General features: G+C 38.1%; 1 protein-coding gene across 1 annotated transcript in view; it reads left to right on the forward strand.

Annotated features, from left to right (window-relative positions):
• Nucleotides 1-19,000, forward strand: part of FRMPD4 (FERM and PDZ domain containing 4) — a 99,343-nt gene that overhangs the window by 53,335 nt on the left and 27,008 nt on the right. Inside the window, exon 4 of the mRNA XM_009071528.1 lies at nucleotides 17,884-17,929. Coding sequence (XP_009069776.1) covers nucleotides 17,884-17,929 — 46 coding nt within the window. The remainder of the gene's footprint in view (nucleotides 1-17,883; nucleotides 17,930-19,000) is intronic.

Genomic DNA, 19,000 nt, shown 5'->3' on the forward strand with positions numbered 1-19,000 from the left:
AACAGCCTCCCCAGAGAAGTGGTTACAGCACTAAGCCTGACACAGTTCAAGAAGTGTTTGGACAATGCTCTCAGGCACATGATGTGATTCTTTGGGCTGTGTCCTGTGCAGGGACAGGGATTGTACTTCGATGATCCCTGTGGGTCCCTTCCAACTCAGGATATTCTATGATTCTGCAAATAGTAGTCTCATAAAACTCTCTCAATCCAAATGTCGATTAAGAGATGTCTGGACTTAATTGTGTTGTAAGAAATTGGAATCTGGCTTTTGATGCAGTTGATTTTACGTTTTTGTGCCTTTTTTTTATGGTGTGTTTGCAAGGTCTAATTATATTTTTTGAAGCTTTTTAAAAAATATTGAGAAATAAGATCAAAAGGCTTAAGACTGTCATTAGTGAGTCCTTTCTTTTTCCTGCTTCCCTCCAATAAGAATAATTTTGTGACTCAGATTCTCTCTTCGCAGTTGATAGTTTAATGTAATTGGAATAGAAACATTCGAGGAACTTTTGTGTTGGTTGATGGACTAGAAAACTTAGAACACAGAGTTAGATCATATTTTTAATTTAGGAATAGTGCAGCCAACAAGGACTCCAAAAATTGCCAAGAGATTGAGTATCTACATCTAACTTTATCTGATATGCCCAATCAGAAGGTTAGTTAAAAGGGAAGGAGAACAGTTTTACATATTCTGACTCATTAGTCCCCAAAGTGAGATTCATCAGTTAAACATTACCACTGATTGGGATGGCTCTGGGTCACAGTGGAACGTCAAAGGAGAAAAACAGTTTCTCATTAAACACAGAATCTGAGACAAAAACTAGTAGAAAATAAAAATGGCTAAAAATAAATTCACCTTTAAAAATAGAGTGCTTCAAAAGGCAGCTTAATGTGATAGATTTCTCTGGGATTTATTAGTCAGCTTTTCCTTGATTTCTGATGTGACCATTGATCATCTGTAATTTATTACAGGCAACACATGAAAAATAGTGTAAGAGAAACATTTTAGCTCCTGCTTTAGCTTTTCTTGGGATTTTTCCCATATACACCATTCTCTGTTTGGCGTTTTGCTTGACTTGTGATATCCAAGTCTTCACAGACCTCCTGAAAGCAACAACAGGAATAGGGGAAAGAGAAATCACATGCATTTCACAGCAAGTGATTTCCAAATGATGTTTGTCCTAGTCATATTTTGTCTTTGTTTGGGAAACCAAGAGAAGCTGGTTCTGAGAAACCAAGAGGAAATGTCAAAATAGAGCCTGCAAATAGTAAAACAGAGACTGAAGAGATAAACCCAGATTGCCATCAGCCTTTGTTTTCCCAAAGGCATCTTTCTTGCATATTATGCGCTGAAATGTTAATTGTTCTGTTAGCTCTTGTTCCTTGTCATGCAGACTAAAGCTTCATATATTTTACTTACTGCACCGGGGAAAATCCCTACAGTCCACTGTCTATATTGTTAAATAAAGTAATTCAGCTTGCTTGGAGGTTTAGTTAAAACCAAATTTGTTCAGCTTATGAATCAAACAAGACTCCAGGAGAGGCAAAGGTCTTGTCATCTTATGTCATGGAACTTATCCATTTTATGATGATCACTTCAGCTTTTCAGCAGGTTTGTTACTCAGAGAGCAGTATGTGAAAAAGGCAGTTCTGGAGAAGAAAATCGGTTGCTATAGCAGTTTAAAATCCTTGAGGTCATCCGTATTTCATAAAAACATAGGAGTCATGCGGTTTAGTCATTGCACTGAAATCTTTGTTCCATACATTGTCTTTCTCTTCAATATTATTTTCTGTGCGTCACTACAGTCTGTCTGAGACTTTAAAAGGAAAATATCTCTGCATCATTATCAAGAACAATAGCAAAACCTCTCAATATTGGAAGGCAGCAAAAAATTAAAACTATTCATTAATTGAGTTTGTAGTCAGTTTCTTTTTAATTCTTTATCTTATGTCATTCTACTTACTGCTCAATTTTACATGGAAATTATACTTCTGTGACCAGAAATACCCTTTTGTTCTGCATTTTATCTGAAATTCTATTTGTGTTCAAAGCCTTTAATTAAATATTAGAACAACTGTTTTAGTAAAGATACTGCTTTTTTTTGCTTCTTAAAAAGTATTGAAACAATTTCTTAGTGTTCTACACCAATTATAGTCATGTTGTAATGTCCAGCATTCTTTAATCCAGTAATAATTCATACAAACTGCTGTGGGTTTAAAGACGTAACTGTACCACATATTGACATACACTTCTGAAACCATGTTGTATTGTAGAAAGAGGAGATTGTGTAATTTATGCTCTGAGGACTGAGGATACAGTTTGCTAATGTAAGTCTTAGGGCTGTTTATTGGACAAATAACATACTGTAAGCATGCAGTATGTCTTCTACATTTGTATGTCTGAATTTGCACGTTTGTCTCTATGTACAGAGAGAGGGGAATATGATTCATAAAGCTCTTTTATAATGTATTTGGGCTGTGTGTGTTACTTAGAAAAATGAACCTGAGGTTCTGCAGCTCATTTAAACCAAAATCTTACCATGATATTATATGTGGTTTGTACAGCCAAACTGTTGCAAGGAGAGTTGTGTTAGACAGTTTAAAAATATTTCTTTGGAATATTTCCTTTATCTCTACCTAAAAGTGATAAAGTTTTCAGAAAATAGAATGTGAAAATTTGATATTCTAAGTAGGCCAGATCCATTTTTAGGTAATGTTATATATTGCAAAACAAAACCGTAGAGGAGAGAGATACTGGAGGAGTTTTCAGTGCATTAGGTTTTATGACTATAGAAATGAGAACAGATGACAATTGTAAATAAAACATACAATCATAGAATGGTCTGGGTTGGAAGATCATATAGTTCCAATCTCCCTGCCATGGACAGGGCCAGCTTTCACTCCACCAGGTTGCTCAGAGCTTCATCCAGCCTGGCCTTCAACACTCCCAGGGATGGGACATCTCACAACTTCTCTGGGCAGACTGTTCCAGTGCCTCACCACCCTCACAGTAAAGAATTTCTTCCTCATATCTAAGCTAAACCTACTCACTCTCTTTCAGTTTGAAGCCATTCCCTCTTGTCCTGTTGCTAAGTGCCCTCATAAAAAGTCCTTGTCCATCCTTCTTGTAGGCTCCTTCAGGCACTGGAAGGCCACAATTGGGTCATCCCAAAGCCTTCTCTTCTCCAGACGTAACAATTCCAATTCTCTCAGCCTTTCCTCATAGCAGAGGTGCTCCATCCTTCTAATCATCTTGGTGACTTCCTCTGGACTCATTCTAACAGGTCCATGTCCTTTCTGTGCTGAAGACCCCAGAGCTGGATGCAGCCAACCTCACACAATCACCTATCTGTCTCTTCTTTCCCCTCACCTCCACAAGTTCTGTGCTGGAGATGCAGATAGAGCACTCCCTTACATACGGTACAGCTAGTTTTTTAGAGCAGCACAACTCTGTGGGACCAAAGCAGAACCAAGAAAAACCCAGGCGCTGCAACAAATTAGAAACTGAAGCAGAACTCAGGATCCTACTCTGTCATTCTTCCTGGTATGAATTTAAAGACATTGCTATTATTTAACGTACTGATGCAGACTTTGAGTGCAGGACATAGTAACTCAGTCTTAAACATCATCTTTAAGTGACACAGCCCTTATTGCACTTATTTGTTTCTATTGCACAGATAAGGTAGAGACACAGGCAGAATATAGGCAGAAAAAGAAGCTGCTATCAGCACCTGCAAGTCCTTCTTGGTGGGGCTGCTCTTGATCCATCATCCCCCAGCCTCTAAACAAAAACATGTAGAGGTTTAAAATATTTGTGGTTGGTTGTGCCTCAGTAGAATGGTCTATGTACCAACTTCCCTACCATTTTTTTACTGCATCACCTTATATTTGAACCAATTTCACATCAGCATCTCTGGGTCATGGTGCAGAGGCACATAGAGCACAGTGGAGGACTATCATAACTTGCCTTCAACATCACTTGCTAGCTGCCTGAGAAAATAAAAAAACCAAAAACGAGTGGATTTTTTTTAGGCAGGTACTGAACCATAGCAGACACTTTGAAGTCTTTTCCCTGTATGTCTCTCATGAGTCCAGTTAAACTTTTAGGTACTTTGTTGTGAGTCATGGTATTCATGTGAATAGATGAAAGTCCCAATGTTGCTTAAGTGGAAGAGCCCAGTCTTGTTGACTGCAGAGAGCATAACATCATGAGCTGTGAAAAACCAAGAATGTCAGAACAGAAGAAGTTTATCACAGCTGGTGTCATGTCTTTCAAATCATGGAAGGCTTTGATATGCCATTATTTAATACATGAATTTGACAGCACTGCGATAAAGTTTCTGATATAAATCAGTTCATCTTCTTTTCCCTGAGGCTGTTTTACTATGAAAAGAGGTTAGGGAGGAAGAAAGGGTGCTCATGCCCAGGAGAATTGCCTTTGCCACGTCTCCTCTGCTACTTCTGTCTTCTTCCTCTTCCTCACAAGTGTTACATGTAGTTTAACCATTTACCTGATGGATTGTAAAAGTACCTTTATCTGCATCATCACTACCATCTTTTCAGTAATAATGGGAAAATTTTCATAATCAAAATTGCATTGCTTTTCATGTTTCGGTTTTTACTTTCCTTTCATTGGTTTTATTTTGCTGATGTCAGTGCAGCATTAGACCTGCATTAGACCATTAACTACTGACCTGTAGATGTGAAGAGACTGCCAGCCAATACTCATAATCTAACACTTTGCATCAGCAGTAAATGTAATTTTAAAATAATGATTTAATTTGCTTTTTTAAAATCACATTTGCAGTTTAATTAGGCTCCAGAGAAGACTGAGTTGCCCCAAAAAATTACTATGTGACTTCATAAGGAATACTGTTATGTCCATGGGAACATAGAGATGTTACAGTGATTTCTGTCGGACCCAATTTTGACAAGTCTATTTTTAATCTTGTGGTTTGACATATAGCCTTTAAAGAACATATATCCTTGCATGCTAAATCCTCTGTTATGTCCCCTTTGAGAACTGAATTTTAATGCATGTCCTTGGAACAAGGAATTTATTCTTACACAGATAGATCGTTGTCAGTGTGTACAAATGAAGAAGATAAGACTTTTGAAGCACCTTTATTTTTTGTGCTTATCTCATGATTGCAGCTGAAGTGAGGGATATTTGTGGTGCCTAACAAGTTCATGAGCTAGCTTTAAATGAAATTCCTCAACGTACTCAGGATGAAACAGAAGTACAAGCTGTTCAAGAGGTGAATGGGGTGGTCACCCAAGAGAAGAAATCTGCAGGCCACTAAGATTGTTCTTTAGTGGAGTTTTTCTGTAGCAGGGAAACCTTAATAGTGTATACTTTTTGAACTCAGTGAAGTTGTTTGCATGGCTTATGGAAGACATTTTTATGCAGCATACCTGAATTGGCTCAGACTACCAGAACCAGCATCCAAAGCCCAGGCAGTAGAGTGAAGGTGCCTAAAACTCTGTGTGCAGTCCTGTTGGTCTGTTTGTGTGTGCAACAAGCCAGGATAATTTCTGAACAATCAATCTGCTCCCATACCTGATTGAAAATTCACTTCTATGAGCTCCAGCTGTTTAAAGTAAGGCCTTTAGCCAAAACTAGTTGCATATAGTCATGATGAGGATGAAATAAAGTATTTGCAGCTGTACCTCTGATTTCAGAAAGCATCTAGAGAAATATTATGAGCTGTAGTAGCTCATGCCCTGAGACATCTCGAGGTGAATCTCCTGTTTGGATGGGTGTCGGGGTGGCTGGCCATGCTGGCTGGATTGATGGAGTCCCTGGGCTGCAATCTCTCACCTTGGTCCACTTGCAATTCACAGGTGAGCATCTCTGTGCTCCAGCCCAGACACCTGCTGGCAGCAAGTGCAGCCCACACTGACAGCACCAACCTCTGCCTAGAGGAGATGGTTATTGACAGGTTGATTCAGTGGCAGCAGTGGTATTGTGCACTTGCCCCTTCGGTATTACAGCTTGTGCTTTGAGAGGGCTGGCATATGATGACTTTGCTTGCTTTGCTGATTTGTGTTAAGTAATTTCTCACTTTGGTAGAGTGCCTGTGCCAGGAGTAGAGGCTGTGGTCTTCCTGGGGCAATGTCTGTGCCAGGGCATGGGTGCTCTCTCCCCAGCACCATCACCCTTGAGCCTGCCTGCGTAGGGCAGCAGTGCTCTAGCACATGCTGCCAGCTGCAGCAGTGAGGCTCAGGGCTCTCTGGGGGAACAGAAACACCCTGTCAAACCACAGAGGGCATAAATCTAGCTGAAAAATTACAAGTATACCAAATAAACAATTTGCAAAATACCTATAAAATTAATTTAGCAAGTCACATCAAGTCAGTCTTTTTTTTTTCCCCTATACCAATATCCATCTTCCCTCCTACCACCTTCTGGCTGCAGTTACATGGTGAGTTATGTATTCACCTCCCTGATGAGCAGCTTCCCTCCTCCCTCTCACCATTTTCCTGAAGAGCAGGGAGATGTTTTACTGTCCTTCCCTTCAGTCCTGACTGTTACCCGCAGCTCCTGAGAAGCTGGAGAGGACAGTGATAAACTGGTTAATTTTCACCTTTTTTTTCCCTGCTGCAGCACAGAGCATAGCAGTGCTGCAGAGGCGGTGGGCTGGGGCTGCCAGAACGCAGCATGTGCATGAATCGTGTCCCTAAGCGAACTTTAATCTGGCTGGTACAGATAGTGAAACATTGTCTTGACTCTGTAAGCATGTGTGTTTTTGGAGAGGTATAACTGCTACTGGGGAGAGTGGCATCGTATTTTTACTGCTGATGTTACTCATTGTATCTAGACTGGAGCTCACATCTCAATGTCCGACTGCACTGCAATTATGTCTTCATTTTCTGTGTGGATAGAAGAATGCAACCATTCAGCATTTTATGCTTGGTTTGTGTCTGCAGGGTAATTTTCTTCTCCCCTTTTCAAACATTCCTTCCCCCCTTATAATTTGCCATATTTTTGCATTTATCAAGGAAGAATTTCTGCTTAAGTGTAATTTGAGTTTTATCTTAAGGACTACTTTTATGAGCAGCATACATTTGCTTTGTAACTTTTCAGTGAGACTCATATTAATGATTCTTTCTCTCAAGGTAAGTGTAAAACAAATGATGTAGTTCTAGTGGTGCAAAAAAGGGAAAAAATAAACGATATAACAGCATAAATGCATTATTAGGTTAATCAGCATAAATATTTAGATGCATTAAATGACAATGAGCCATATGATTTTGAAAGGTTAGACAGAGCTTTAGATAGAATAGACTTGTCCTATTTTATTGTTTTTAGCACAGTAAATAAATTCTTCCTTTAAATAAATTAAAGGAGGATGAACCTTTGAATATGAAACATTCTGGATATATGGTATATATTCATGGCAGGACTTTTTAATAACTAATGCACTTTAACAGAAGCAAGTAAGTGGCTAATTGTCTGGCAGAAGTTCTGACTGAATTTCTTCTACTAACAGTCTACTTCTTAAATATATTAAATAATATGTGAGGACACAAATATTGCCAAATAGTTTGCACATCAGGTCTGCTGCTGTCTGAATTACTGTGCTACATGCACAGTACCTGAACAAGAGTAGCCTCTTTGGCCACCCATCCAAATCATTATAAAATCACGTTTGCCATCACTTATACTGTTCCAGTGGCACATGAATATGTCTTTGGCATCTGACCAATCAATTTTCTCTTCCAGACACAGTAAGCAAAAATCATTCTGCATTAGTCTTTGCAGCTCAGTATCCATCAATTGTCTAACTTTGCAGATCTAATAATAATTGCAGTAATGCTAATAATAAAAGCCACAAGTCACTGACTGCTGAAACTTTTGTTAATGAGGAATGGAATGAATCTTATTTTGTTGGAACATTTATGTCTTAAAATTATTTCCATCAATCTGTAATTATTTAAAACATAATAATAGCATTGTGTTCCATAGCAAAGAATAGAGGTGCTCTTAGATAGGATCAGATAGTCTGGTTCCAATGAAGCAGATAAGACTTGAAAGCAGAAGTAATAGTGTTCAGACATCTGAAAGAAAAATACCAGTACTCTTTGAATGAATGTGTTTTTCTTAAGGAACAACAAAGCCAATAATATTGAACTGAGAACAGTTTATAATATAGTGCTTGAAAATACAATATTCTCCAGAATTCAAGAGCTTTATCTCCTTTCTGAATGCATCTTTCTCTTAATTTCTTTTTCTTTATTGGCTGAATTACTTAGAGCTAAGATAATGCCGTGAAGGACTTCTGACACAAAATAGCCCTAAGTGAATGTTATGCATAATTAATGAAAACTCAGATAACTCTCTAAAACAAGATGATCCTAAAGCATTTAACATTTAATCAGCAAAATTTATCTCATATTCTGCTTTTTGAAAAGCATTAAGGAAAAGAAAAAATTTAATAGCTGCAGGAATGAAGGATGTATGTGAAGGCCTGACCTTTCATTACTACATACACAATGCCCAAACTTGAAAATGAAAATGCCAGTGCTGTACAGATTATGAATAGCAGCTGTAATGATTTCTAATGTTTCGATAAGAGTGAAAATGAATCTGATCATAAAATATTATGGTTAATTTGTCACATAATAAAAATATCTCTAAGATTTTCACATCTTTAGTGATCTTTTGTCCTCTTTAATATGTAACTCCCATAAATCTCTTTTGCAATTGTATAGATATCAGCATTACTCCTCTACAGTTTCTAACATATTCAACTCTCTTTTCTTTCACTTTCTTATTTGCAATTTGAAATATAATTTTAGATTGTGTAATCTCTTTGTTTCTCAGCAAGGAACAGCAAGTTTACTCTAGTCTTTCATTTATTGCTGTAATTATTTATTCGAAGTGTTTGGCATTAGATAATGCATTTTATTGAATGACTCTTTATCTCTTAGCTGCCATGCTATCTAGAATGACCAAACTTCACTGTATAAAATGTTATATCCACATTTACAATGGATATTCTCTGTCCAAAGTATGTCCACCTATAACAAAAATCAGAGTAGGAGTAAACTGTCGGGAGAGTAGAAGCACTAATGAAGCAATACTTGCTTTATACTAATATCAGTTTATCAACTGCCTAACTTTTGTCAAGACTATGCAGGCAAACAAAAGCTCTGCTAGAGGCAGAGTTTCATGGAAGACAGCAGCATCACTTTTCCTGCTGCCAGGAGATGCTGTGGCTGTCCCAACAAGTGGACTTTCTTTCAAATCCTTTCATGTCACTGTGGCCACAAGCAGTCACTTGCCAGTCTAGCTTTGGATTGATGGTTTGTGGTAGCAGAGCCTCACGTTGCTTATTCAGTCACCAGGGCAGTTTTAACCTCTGCACAGATTTACATTTCTGTGAAAATAGCTATTAGACATGCTGTGAAGTTTTTGTTGATTTCTGGGCTAACTTTATGCTGCTCTGCCACTTAAAATGACAAAAAGTAGCCCAACATCAATTGAATCAAACCTTTCGCTTCCGATGGGGCATGAGAGGTCTGCTGCAGCCACACTAGAGAAAAAAGTTATTAAGTAAAGCGATGATTTTTACTTTCTAACATAGTGTCAGCAAAAATGGACATTAAAAACAAACCATTAGAAAGCAGAATTTATTTTCTAAGTGAAAGTTTACATTGTTTCTCTATGAAAGAAAAAAAAAGAAACCAACAAGCCTTCATTATGTGAATATTAGAATTACATTTGCTCCCTGAAACATCCTTTTCAATTGCTAAATCATATTGTTAATCTCTCTTTTACACTTAGATAAGTGAATGCAATAACATCAATTTTCAGAGTTTGGAAAGTTGCCACGTCATTTCCTTCAATCTTTAACCTTCATTATTGTCTGTTTCCACTACTGAAATAAAAATTGAAGTGACTATGTGGCTGCATCGAGATGTCTAAACAACTACTGGAAATTCAGTTCAGCTTAAGAAAGCTTTTCTTAATTGGATTCAGATAATATAGAGGAACATATGGGACCTGTACAGCAAAGTACTCAAGGTGTTGTAGTCCTTTTCTTTCTCTCTCCCAGGTAAATGAACTCTGAATTCAGTTTAACCATCCAGATGCATTTACAAAAATCTAGAAATTATTTTAGAAAATAGAAGAATGTTGTCATTACATTTAGCATTTTCCAAGTTAAACTTTGCATGCCCACCTATGTTGCCGTAGCAAAGTCATGATGCCTCTATTTTGGAAGGCTGAAGATAAATGGCTGAGTAATTAGAATACATTCCATAACCCTTGCTATGTCTCTGGTGATTACATCAGAGAATTGGTTCATGCCACTGTTCCAAAGCATAATCTGTCATGTCAGATTGGGTTGGATTTTGTGGAGTAGTTAGAATTTACCATATTGTACATCTTGTTCCACAACTTCGGTATTTCAATACATTCCAAGTTCCTGGATATCCTCAGTAGTAATGTTAATACAAAAGATGAGTCATCCGAAATTAATTGCTTCTGTTTAACATACCTGAGCAGTGTGAGCAGTGGGGCAGCCATTGCATGCCTGCTGGCTTCTGCACGTGGACAGCTGCAGAATGGGAAAACAGAATTGCACTTCGCTCATTTAGAAACTCTGTCTGAATGAGCTCACTCAACATGCCCATGGAAATGCCATTTAAAAGTTATTGCAGTCTGATGGAAACAGGGTAGTATGACAAATAATGAAATTTTCAGTACAGTAGAACTGACCTTTCTATAGTGTGACCAACTTCGTCTGTAAATATTTTACTTTGGTAGTATTGTATAATAGCTACATAGCACCATTTCTAAAGATGTGTCATCAATAGGCATCTTGAGGCTAGTTTATATTACATTTTGTTCATTACACTTTGAGAATTAACTTTTCTTCAGACCTTCTGGGACTTTGGCAGTTAATGATAGGAAAAGTAGCACTGAAAAGCTGGCCTGGATGAGTGACCTGAGAGACCAATATTATCCCGTTTTATCTGTCTTTGATTCTTTAAAACTAATGTGCAGAAAGTCTAATTAGAAGAGGACAGCTGAACAATTAATTAATAGGGGAGTAAACACTACATTTTTCTCCTCAGCTATGCAGCATCTTCATGCAACATGAAGTCATTGATGCTGTGATGGTGTAGCAGTGGGATGCTAACAGTTGGACTTGGTGAAAGTCTCGATCCATCTGATAAACACACATGCCCATCTGGCTCTCATTTTTTTTTATGGTGACCAAAATGAGCAAATACTGATTCTGTTGGATCAGACAACTCCAGTGTTAGTAACTCCTCTCTTTGGTCTTGAAGTTTAACATGAAGTTTTCTCAGGGGTTGAGGAGGACTGTCATGGATCTGTGTAAATAGGAAGATGGTTGCCTCAGTCAGTGTGGAGTTTTCCGCATATCACTGATATTAAGAGGTGCACTTCAGAATTAATTGAAGGCCTGTGTAGTAAGGAGCAGGTATGACTGCTCAGCAGTTTGATAGCAGTGTAATGTTGCTGTTGGTATTCAAGTAGCATTACCAAGGCAGTCTTGAACAGCACACACAGGTATTTACTGTTTGACCAACATTTTGGTAACTCAGTTACAAAGCTATTAGCCTTAAATCTGAGAATATAAGAAACTGGACAACTTTGAGTATTTGTGGAGAGGAGGATTGTTTGGACTAGAGGTAAATACTGGTCTTCATGCAACACTGAAATTCAAGAACAGCAGCCTTATAGGGCTCACCTTGCCACAGTGCTAATAAAGGAGAAAATGGAGTGAATATGGTATATGTGAAAGCTTGACAGATGGCCAGCCTTAGAGAATGAGAGGCTTTTTTATTCACAAAGCCTTTACTACAGAGGCATCTGAAGTGGTGTCTCTTGTATGAAAGCCCACCAGTGTGCCACAGTCCTGATCTGAAGGGACCACTTCTATCAGAGGAAGCAAACATAATTCAGCCTGCAGACACACTCACTCCTCGACCCCATACAGAGACTGCCAACAAGGGTTCCAATTACTGCAGCTGCAGACTGTGACAATTTTAAAGATTGACTTTCACACTATGCCAGGCCTTTAAAATAAAGAAGAACATTTATATAAAACACAATTTGCTTTGACAGTAATTTTCAGTATGCTATTATTGAAGTTATTTATGTTTGAATCAGAGCATCTTTTCTCTCTGCTATGTTTCTGCTGCTGTTTGATCCTGCAGTGCAGTAATAATCCCATGCTTATGTATTTTATACTTTATGTGGCAGTGGTCATTTCAAGCACCCATTACTTGCACAGTTTTAGAGTTCAGACTTTCAAAGAGGAATTGCAAATTCTCAGATTCTTGTGCAGATTGCTTCTGCTGCTACAAGTCCTCACATATTTGATGGCAGACTTAAATTTTAAGGACCCCATGAAGCAGCAGGGTATGCAAATTAAACTCTAGAGTTTAGGAGTTCACAAGTTAAAGTTGCTTGGATGTCAAGAGTATTTCACTGCATTGATGGCAAGGCTAAGGGCAGGTAACACCATTAACATCAGTAGACAAAGCAGCCACAGCTTTCCAAATGTGATTGTGATCCCTGTGCCTTCTGATAACTGGGATTCCAATGTACCCTTCCTGTCTCCAAAAATAAGCCTGAACACCATGATCTTTGTGTTCTGTGCTCTGACATCCCCAGAAAAAAAAAACAAAACAGCATCTAAGCTAATGCTCCTGTTCATCTCTTAAGTTGTTCCTCATGTGTCTGAACCCAAAGCTTGGCACCTTGGCCACATGTCCCACCTTCCATAGCTATATATAATTCAGTGTTACCCCTTCTCCCCAAACTGGGACCCGACACCTCACCTTTGTGGTGGTGAAACTTATTTCATCAGCCTCTTGCTATGCTTCTTGCCTGCTGCCCTCCTGCAACTGTTTTCTGAGATGGAGTTGTAATGCCATGTGTGGTATTCCATGCCTTGTCTGCATAGCATGATGGCAGGAATGTCTGTCTCTAGCTGTGTATAGGACCTTCAGAGAGACACAGGTCATTGCAGCCAGCTGGACAGGCAGAGACTGAAATGGAACCATTGCCTGTAGTTTGTGTGCTGCAGTGTTACTTTTGGAAATGGAAGGGGAAGACTCTTACATACCATGGCTCTTGGTGGAGGAGTTCTCTGGTGCAGAGGGTTTTTAGCATGTGTGTTCCTATTTGCACAGCACTGCTTCTCCTGTGACAAAAATAGCCTTGGGGAAAAGCTTACCCTTCTTAATGCCTCTCTTTCTAGGTCCCTCTGTGCTGTCTCATGGGTGTCCATGAGTACTCAGTTTGTCTGCTAGTTTATCAAGGTTCCCATAGTCAAGTCAGACAGGCTGGCATCATTACAGGACCTGGAGGCTAACTCTGTGTATGTGTTTGCTCTGGATTAAGATGGGTCTACTCTGTCTCACCAAGGTCCTTCCAGAAGATGTCTTGAGCCCTGGAAATAAATCTACCTGTATCTCTGGGGAAAGCTGTTTTTTTCCACAGGAATTGTTGCTCATGATAAAAGCCTGGAGAAGTGAAACTTGGAGCTTCCCTAGGTGAAGATAAATACGGTAGAACAAGTTTTATGTAAAAATGTATATACAGCTCAAATCAAAATGATCCTTAGTTAAACTGGATGATTTTAAGGTCCCTTCCAACTCTAACCTTTCTATGATTCTATGATTCATTCTATAAAGTAATTAGAAATGTACTAAAATAGAGTGACTTTGCAAGCTCTTTGTTCATTATTACTGCCTTAATCTTCATGAAGTTGAAAGACATTCAACCATTGAATGATTTTTTTCTAGCTTAGATGCTAAAATTTGAAGATAATTTCCAGTTTCCTTAGCTTTGAATAGGTCATTTGAGGTAAACTGTTATATTTTGTAGTTAGTTTTTGACCCACTGATTTCCATTTCTCACTTCAAAAATGTAGTGTGAAACATACTGCAGATCATGAATCAAACTCCACAACTGTGGAATTCAGACCTTTGTCATCAATAGTGAGACGCAAAGTTAAACAGATGATCCTAAAATAGCAGAGAACAAAGCATTTCAAAACAAGAGTTTCAGATTTTGATGTTCATTGTGAGTGAAGTGGAGCTAAGTTGTGGTCAGGAGAAAGATTTTTCTGAACTGCAGTACCTGTAAATCATATTATTTATTATATGTCAATTCTGAATTTGTTCATCTTCAGTGGGAGAGAAGCCAAGTACTCCTGTAATATGTAAAATTGCTATAAGCTTTTAAATTAGCATAAACAATAATTTTTCATTCTCCCTTTTTAAGAGCAAGATATGTAATTTATCTTTATTCTTCTGCTATATTGCTGTAACATGCATACAACAAATAGGCCCACTTACTGCATTTGGCTCCGATACTGGGGTTCCCCCACATCCCTCCTCTGCCCTTGCCCTTCCTCTCTTCCAGCTAGCAAGAAGCAGGAGAGAGACAGCAATTTCCAGCCTCAAGATGACAGATCAAGTCAATGGCTGGCATTGTAACTGAATGTTAACGCCTCATGTAGCCCAAGATGCATGATACTTAGTAATACAACTTTAACCTTTATAATGTGACATAATTTGATTCTCAAACCATCTATATTCTCTCCTTGTTACAGCCTAAGTAGCTGTAAGGAGTAGAGAGAACAGACAAATATAATCAGCACGCAGGACACGGAGAAGGACAGAGAGATGAATCACTGAAATTCCCCTCAGAGTTTTCAGATTTTAGCCTTGTTCTCACCGTTTGATTTTAATGACATGAAATGAAAGAAACTTCTTTTATTGTGGTGTTGGTGTTAGCTGGACAGATGGCAGAGCACCCAAAACATCCACAGCTGTTGTCCAAGCCTGGAGTTCCAGACATTCGGTCTTGAGTGACTCTAAAAGAGCATAAAAGAGTATACAGATTTAAAATAGAAAAAAAATATGTAGCTGTTAAGTGAGTATGAAAGGTAATGAGATAACTTTAATATATATTTATTTTTTTTTAAAAAAGGCTTAGTCACATTTTGGAGGAGAAAGAACATTTCGGGGGGAAAGTAAGACTGCAATTGTGGGGTTTTTTGCCTCTGTTTCAGAAGTTGTTTAAAAGAAGTAGCTCACATTTAAATGTGGTGACATACCTAGTTTATGTAATCTAAACTGTCTATGAGTTCTGTTGTCATAAGTGAACATACATATGTCCACATATATTTAAGCTACAAAACTCACAGATCACATGGTCAGTGATTCCATCGTTTTTCCATTATTGTGACATATGCAATACATGGTACCACTGACAGTCTCCAGTGCTGTGCAAGGTTTGTCATAGAGATTTATAGAATTTGCTAATCATACTGGAAGTATAAAGATGTGCTGTCCTGTGGAGCTTTGTCATCGTTAGTTCAGAAGGTTTTAAAATGAGCAGTGGAGTTGTGACTGAGTACTGAAGGTCAAGAAGATGCTGATTAAATATTTAGTTCTTTTGTAGCTGTACTGTGTTTTGTATGTAGCATGAGTTTTATAGAAAATGTTTGCTCTAATGGTGAGGGGTCTGTTCATGGTGTTTGACATCAACTTTGTGTATGTGTAATGTATTTGTGTCCAGATACTCCAAAGGGCCTTATTATAGCCTCAAATGCTGAATGAATTGTCCAGGGTCTAACATCCTTCCAATGGAAATGATTATCCTGTAAGAAAGTCTCGTCCACAAAATATATCTTTTGACCTTTTGGTTTAAAAAAATCTTGTGTTAGTCTAGGATGAATCTTGCCTAAACTGGCACCTGGACAGATTTAATCTAAGAATAATGAAGTGCTAAAAAACATTTTCAGGAGCAGCTGATTTTCATTTTTATAGACAACTCTCTAAGGTAGCTGGACCACAGGAGGCAGGGGTGGTGGTAATCTTATGCTGCATGAGATACATATATTAGTGTGTTGGAAGTAATTGCAGAGGTCAGTTGGGCATAGTATAATTATCCCAGGACTGCAGTTTATCCCATAGCTAACTGCTGTGTGCCTTTCTGTCTACTCATATGTCTAGAGTAATATAGCAGTCACAATTGGATAGATGTGGCCGTGAGATTCTTGAAATAAATTACATTTCTTATCATGCATTTTCAGATTCCCCAATATATGGTAGGTAGAATAGAAAAATAGCAGGGGGAATGTAGTTGTTACCCAAACCAGAATGGACATTGCTTTTTTTTTCAACTATAAGCTTTAAACTCTCTGAGAATAACAATGGTTAATAACAAAAAATAATTGTGGAGGTTTCCAGAAATTTACAGACCTTAAAACTGAACTGTAAATTTTCAGAATTATGAACACTATAAAGGCTGTTTCATGACTCAATAAATAATTTCTGAAATTTAACTTTGGAATATGTTTTACTGAAATGAAAAATAATTGTGGGAAATTCCTGTAAGTAGTTATAATTATATCTGAAAGGCATAAAATTATGCTGGTTTGTGGCAGAATATATAATTTCACCACCTGTAGCTCCTCATTAATTTTCTTTAACTTTCTAACTTAGTTTTATTTCTGTTGCTCCAGGCCCAGACAGGGAGCCAAAACCTTCAATCCTTTTTTTTGAAAAGTCTTTATAACCTTTTAGTGAAATGATACAAATATCTAATAAGAGAAGTAAAGATTGAAGCTTAACAAATTTTTCTTTAGTTGTGGGATATTTGGTCAGAGTTTGCCCCTTGCATTACTAATGGTTTTGACAAAAGGAGAATTTGTTGTCTCTGTTGGTATTCAGTGATGTGTTGGCTTCAGTAAGTATAGCCTGGCTTTCCAGACCAATGTTGAGACTGGGCCTTCAGACTCGCCTCTATTTTCTTTGATTTTTGGCCTTCTAAGTTGGATATCAAAGGTGTGAATGTGTATATAATGTGACATTTTATAAGACCAATGTAGTGTGATTTATTTTCGTTAGCTCTGCTGAACAGGTCAGGCATGCCAAGTCAGTTGTGTTTCAGTTAGCCAGGCAATAAGACACATAAATAAGCAATTTCTGTTTGAAAGTAGTAAAACCAACATAAATTCAATTCCATCTCACCAAAATGGCAACTGCCTTTTTGTTAGCTGATATTGCCCTCAGCAGGCATCTGACCAACAGTGTAATACAAGATATATTGACTCTGATTGGCTTTTCTTTCTTCGACTTTATCCTTTCTTTTCCCCAGTTATCCACTGCCCCCAACTGCCCATCAATAGTCAAAATATATATTTATCATTTGTCTAGACAACTTGATCACATCAAGATTCCTAATAATTTCATCTCATTATCCTGTAAATCAGTTGGGGTTCTCGAGCTGCTCATATGTTTTCCATTTGTTAACTTCATCCTAAAGAAGAGCTGTTTAAATTGAATGAAAAACCTTTATTTAGCAATTCACCAAATATTGATCTTGATTTAAAAAGGTAAGCTAGAGAAGATGTGTGGGGGCTTGATTTTATCCCCATTTTTGTTTGGAAAAAAGCCACTGCTGTCTTCAAATAGATTTGGCTTCAAGTATACAAGAGCTAGATGGTATAAAAGGTGACTTGCATTTGTAAAGTAGGTGAAAGAAATTCGTAGTGTATAAATGCTGAACTAATACAATTAATCAAAGGTTATTTCATTCTTCCTGGAGGAAATATTTATTGCAGCATGCAGGTCTCTGCTGAAGCAAACTTTTTGTGGCATAAACTGTAAAGTTAAGTCAATTCAATTTGTTAGATTGGAAAAAACTTGATTTTCAATATCCTTTGTTATTTTGGCATATTATTAATCTCTGTAATTCTCTGCTATGTCATTGTAATAGACATTTTGCTATATTACTACAGTTTTCTCCATTAAAAAGAAAAGATGGTTATGTGTAGTGAATAAAAGTATGAATCTTTACTTGATCTTACTTTTTTTCTTTTTATAGAAGCTGCAAAGAATCAATCCTCCTTACTGTTGTTCAACCTTACCCTGTAAGTATTGTCAGTGTTTTCTGAATTAGTTTCCTAGCAACATAGCAGCTTCTTTTTCTGCCTATATTCTGCCTGTGTCTCTACCTTATCTGTGCAATAGAAACAAATAAGTGCAATAAGGGCTGTGTCACTTAAAGATGATGTTTAAGACTGAGTTACTATGTCCTGCACTCAAAGTCTGCATCAGTACGTTAAATAATAGCAATGTCTTTAAATTCATACCAGGAAGAATGACAGAGTAGGATCCTGAGTTCTGCTTCAGTTTCTAATTTGTTGCAGCGCCTGGGTTTTTCTTGGTTCTGCTTTGGTCCCACAGAGTTGTGCTGCTCTAAAAAACTAGCTGTACCGTATGTAAGGGAGTGCTCTATCTGCATCTCCAGCACAGAACTTGTGGAGGTGAGGGGAAAGAAGAGACAGATAGGTGATTGTGTGAGGTTGGCTGCATCCAGCTCTGGGGTCTTCAGCACAGAAAGGACATGGACCTGTTAGAATGAGTCCAGAGGAAGTCACCAAGATGATTAGAAGGATGGAGTACCTCTGCTGTGAGGAAAGGCTGAGAGAATTGGGATTGTTAAACCTGGAGAAGAGAAGGCTTTGGAGTGACCCAATTGTGGCCTTCCAGTGCCTGAAGGAGCCTACAAGAAGGATGGACAAGGACTTTTTATGAGGGCACTTAGCAACAGGACAAGAGGGAATGGCTTCAAACTGAAAGAGAGTGAGTAGGTTTAGCTTAGATATGAGGAAGAAATTCTTTACTGTGAGGGTGGTGAGGCACTGGAACAGTCTGCCCAGAGAAGTTGTGAGATGTCCCATCCCTGGCAGTGTTGAAGGCCAAGTTGGATGAAGCTCTGAGCAACCTGGTGGAGTGAAAGCTGGCCCTGTCCATGGCAGGGAGATTGGAACTATATGATCTTTAAGGTCTCTTACATTCTATAATTCTATGATTCTATGATTCTGAGCTCTTTGGGTCCAGGCTCTATGTGAGGCCTGACAGAGGCAGAACCTGTGTCTCTCATTATGCAGGATCAAAAACTAATCAATAACTGAACTACCTCTAGATGTCACTGAGCT

This window comes from Acanthisitta chloris, unplaced genomic scaffold, assembly GCF_000695815.1.
Source record: "Acanthisitta chloris isolate BGI_N310 unplaced genomic scaffold, ASM69581v1 scaffold7590, whole genome shotgun sequence".
In the NCBI taxonomy this organism is placed as follows: Eukaryota; Metazoa; Chordata; class Aves; order Passeriformes; family Acanthisittidae; genus Acanthisitta; species Acanthisitta chloris.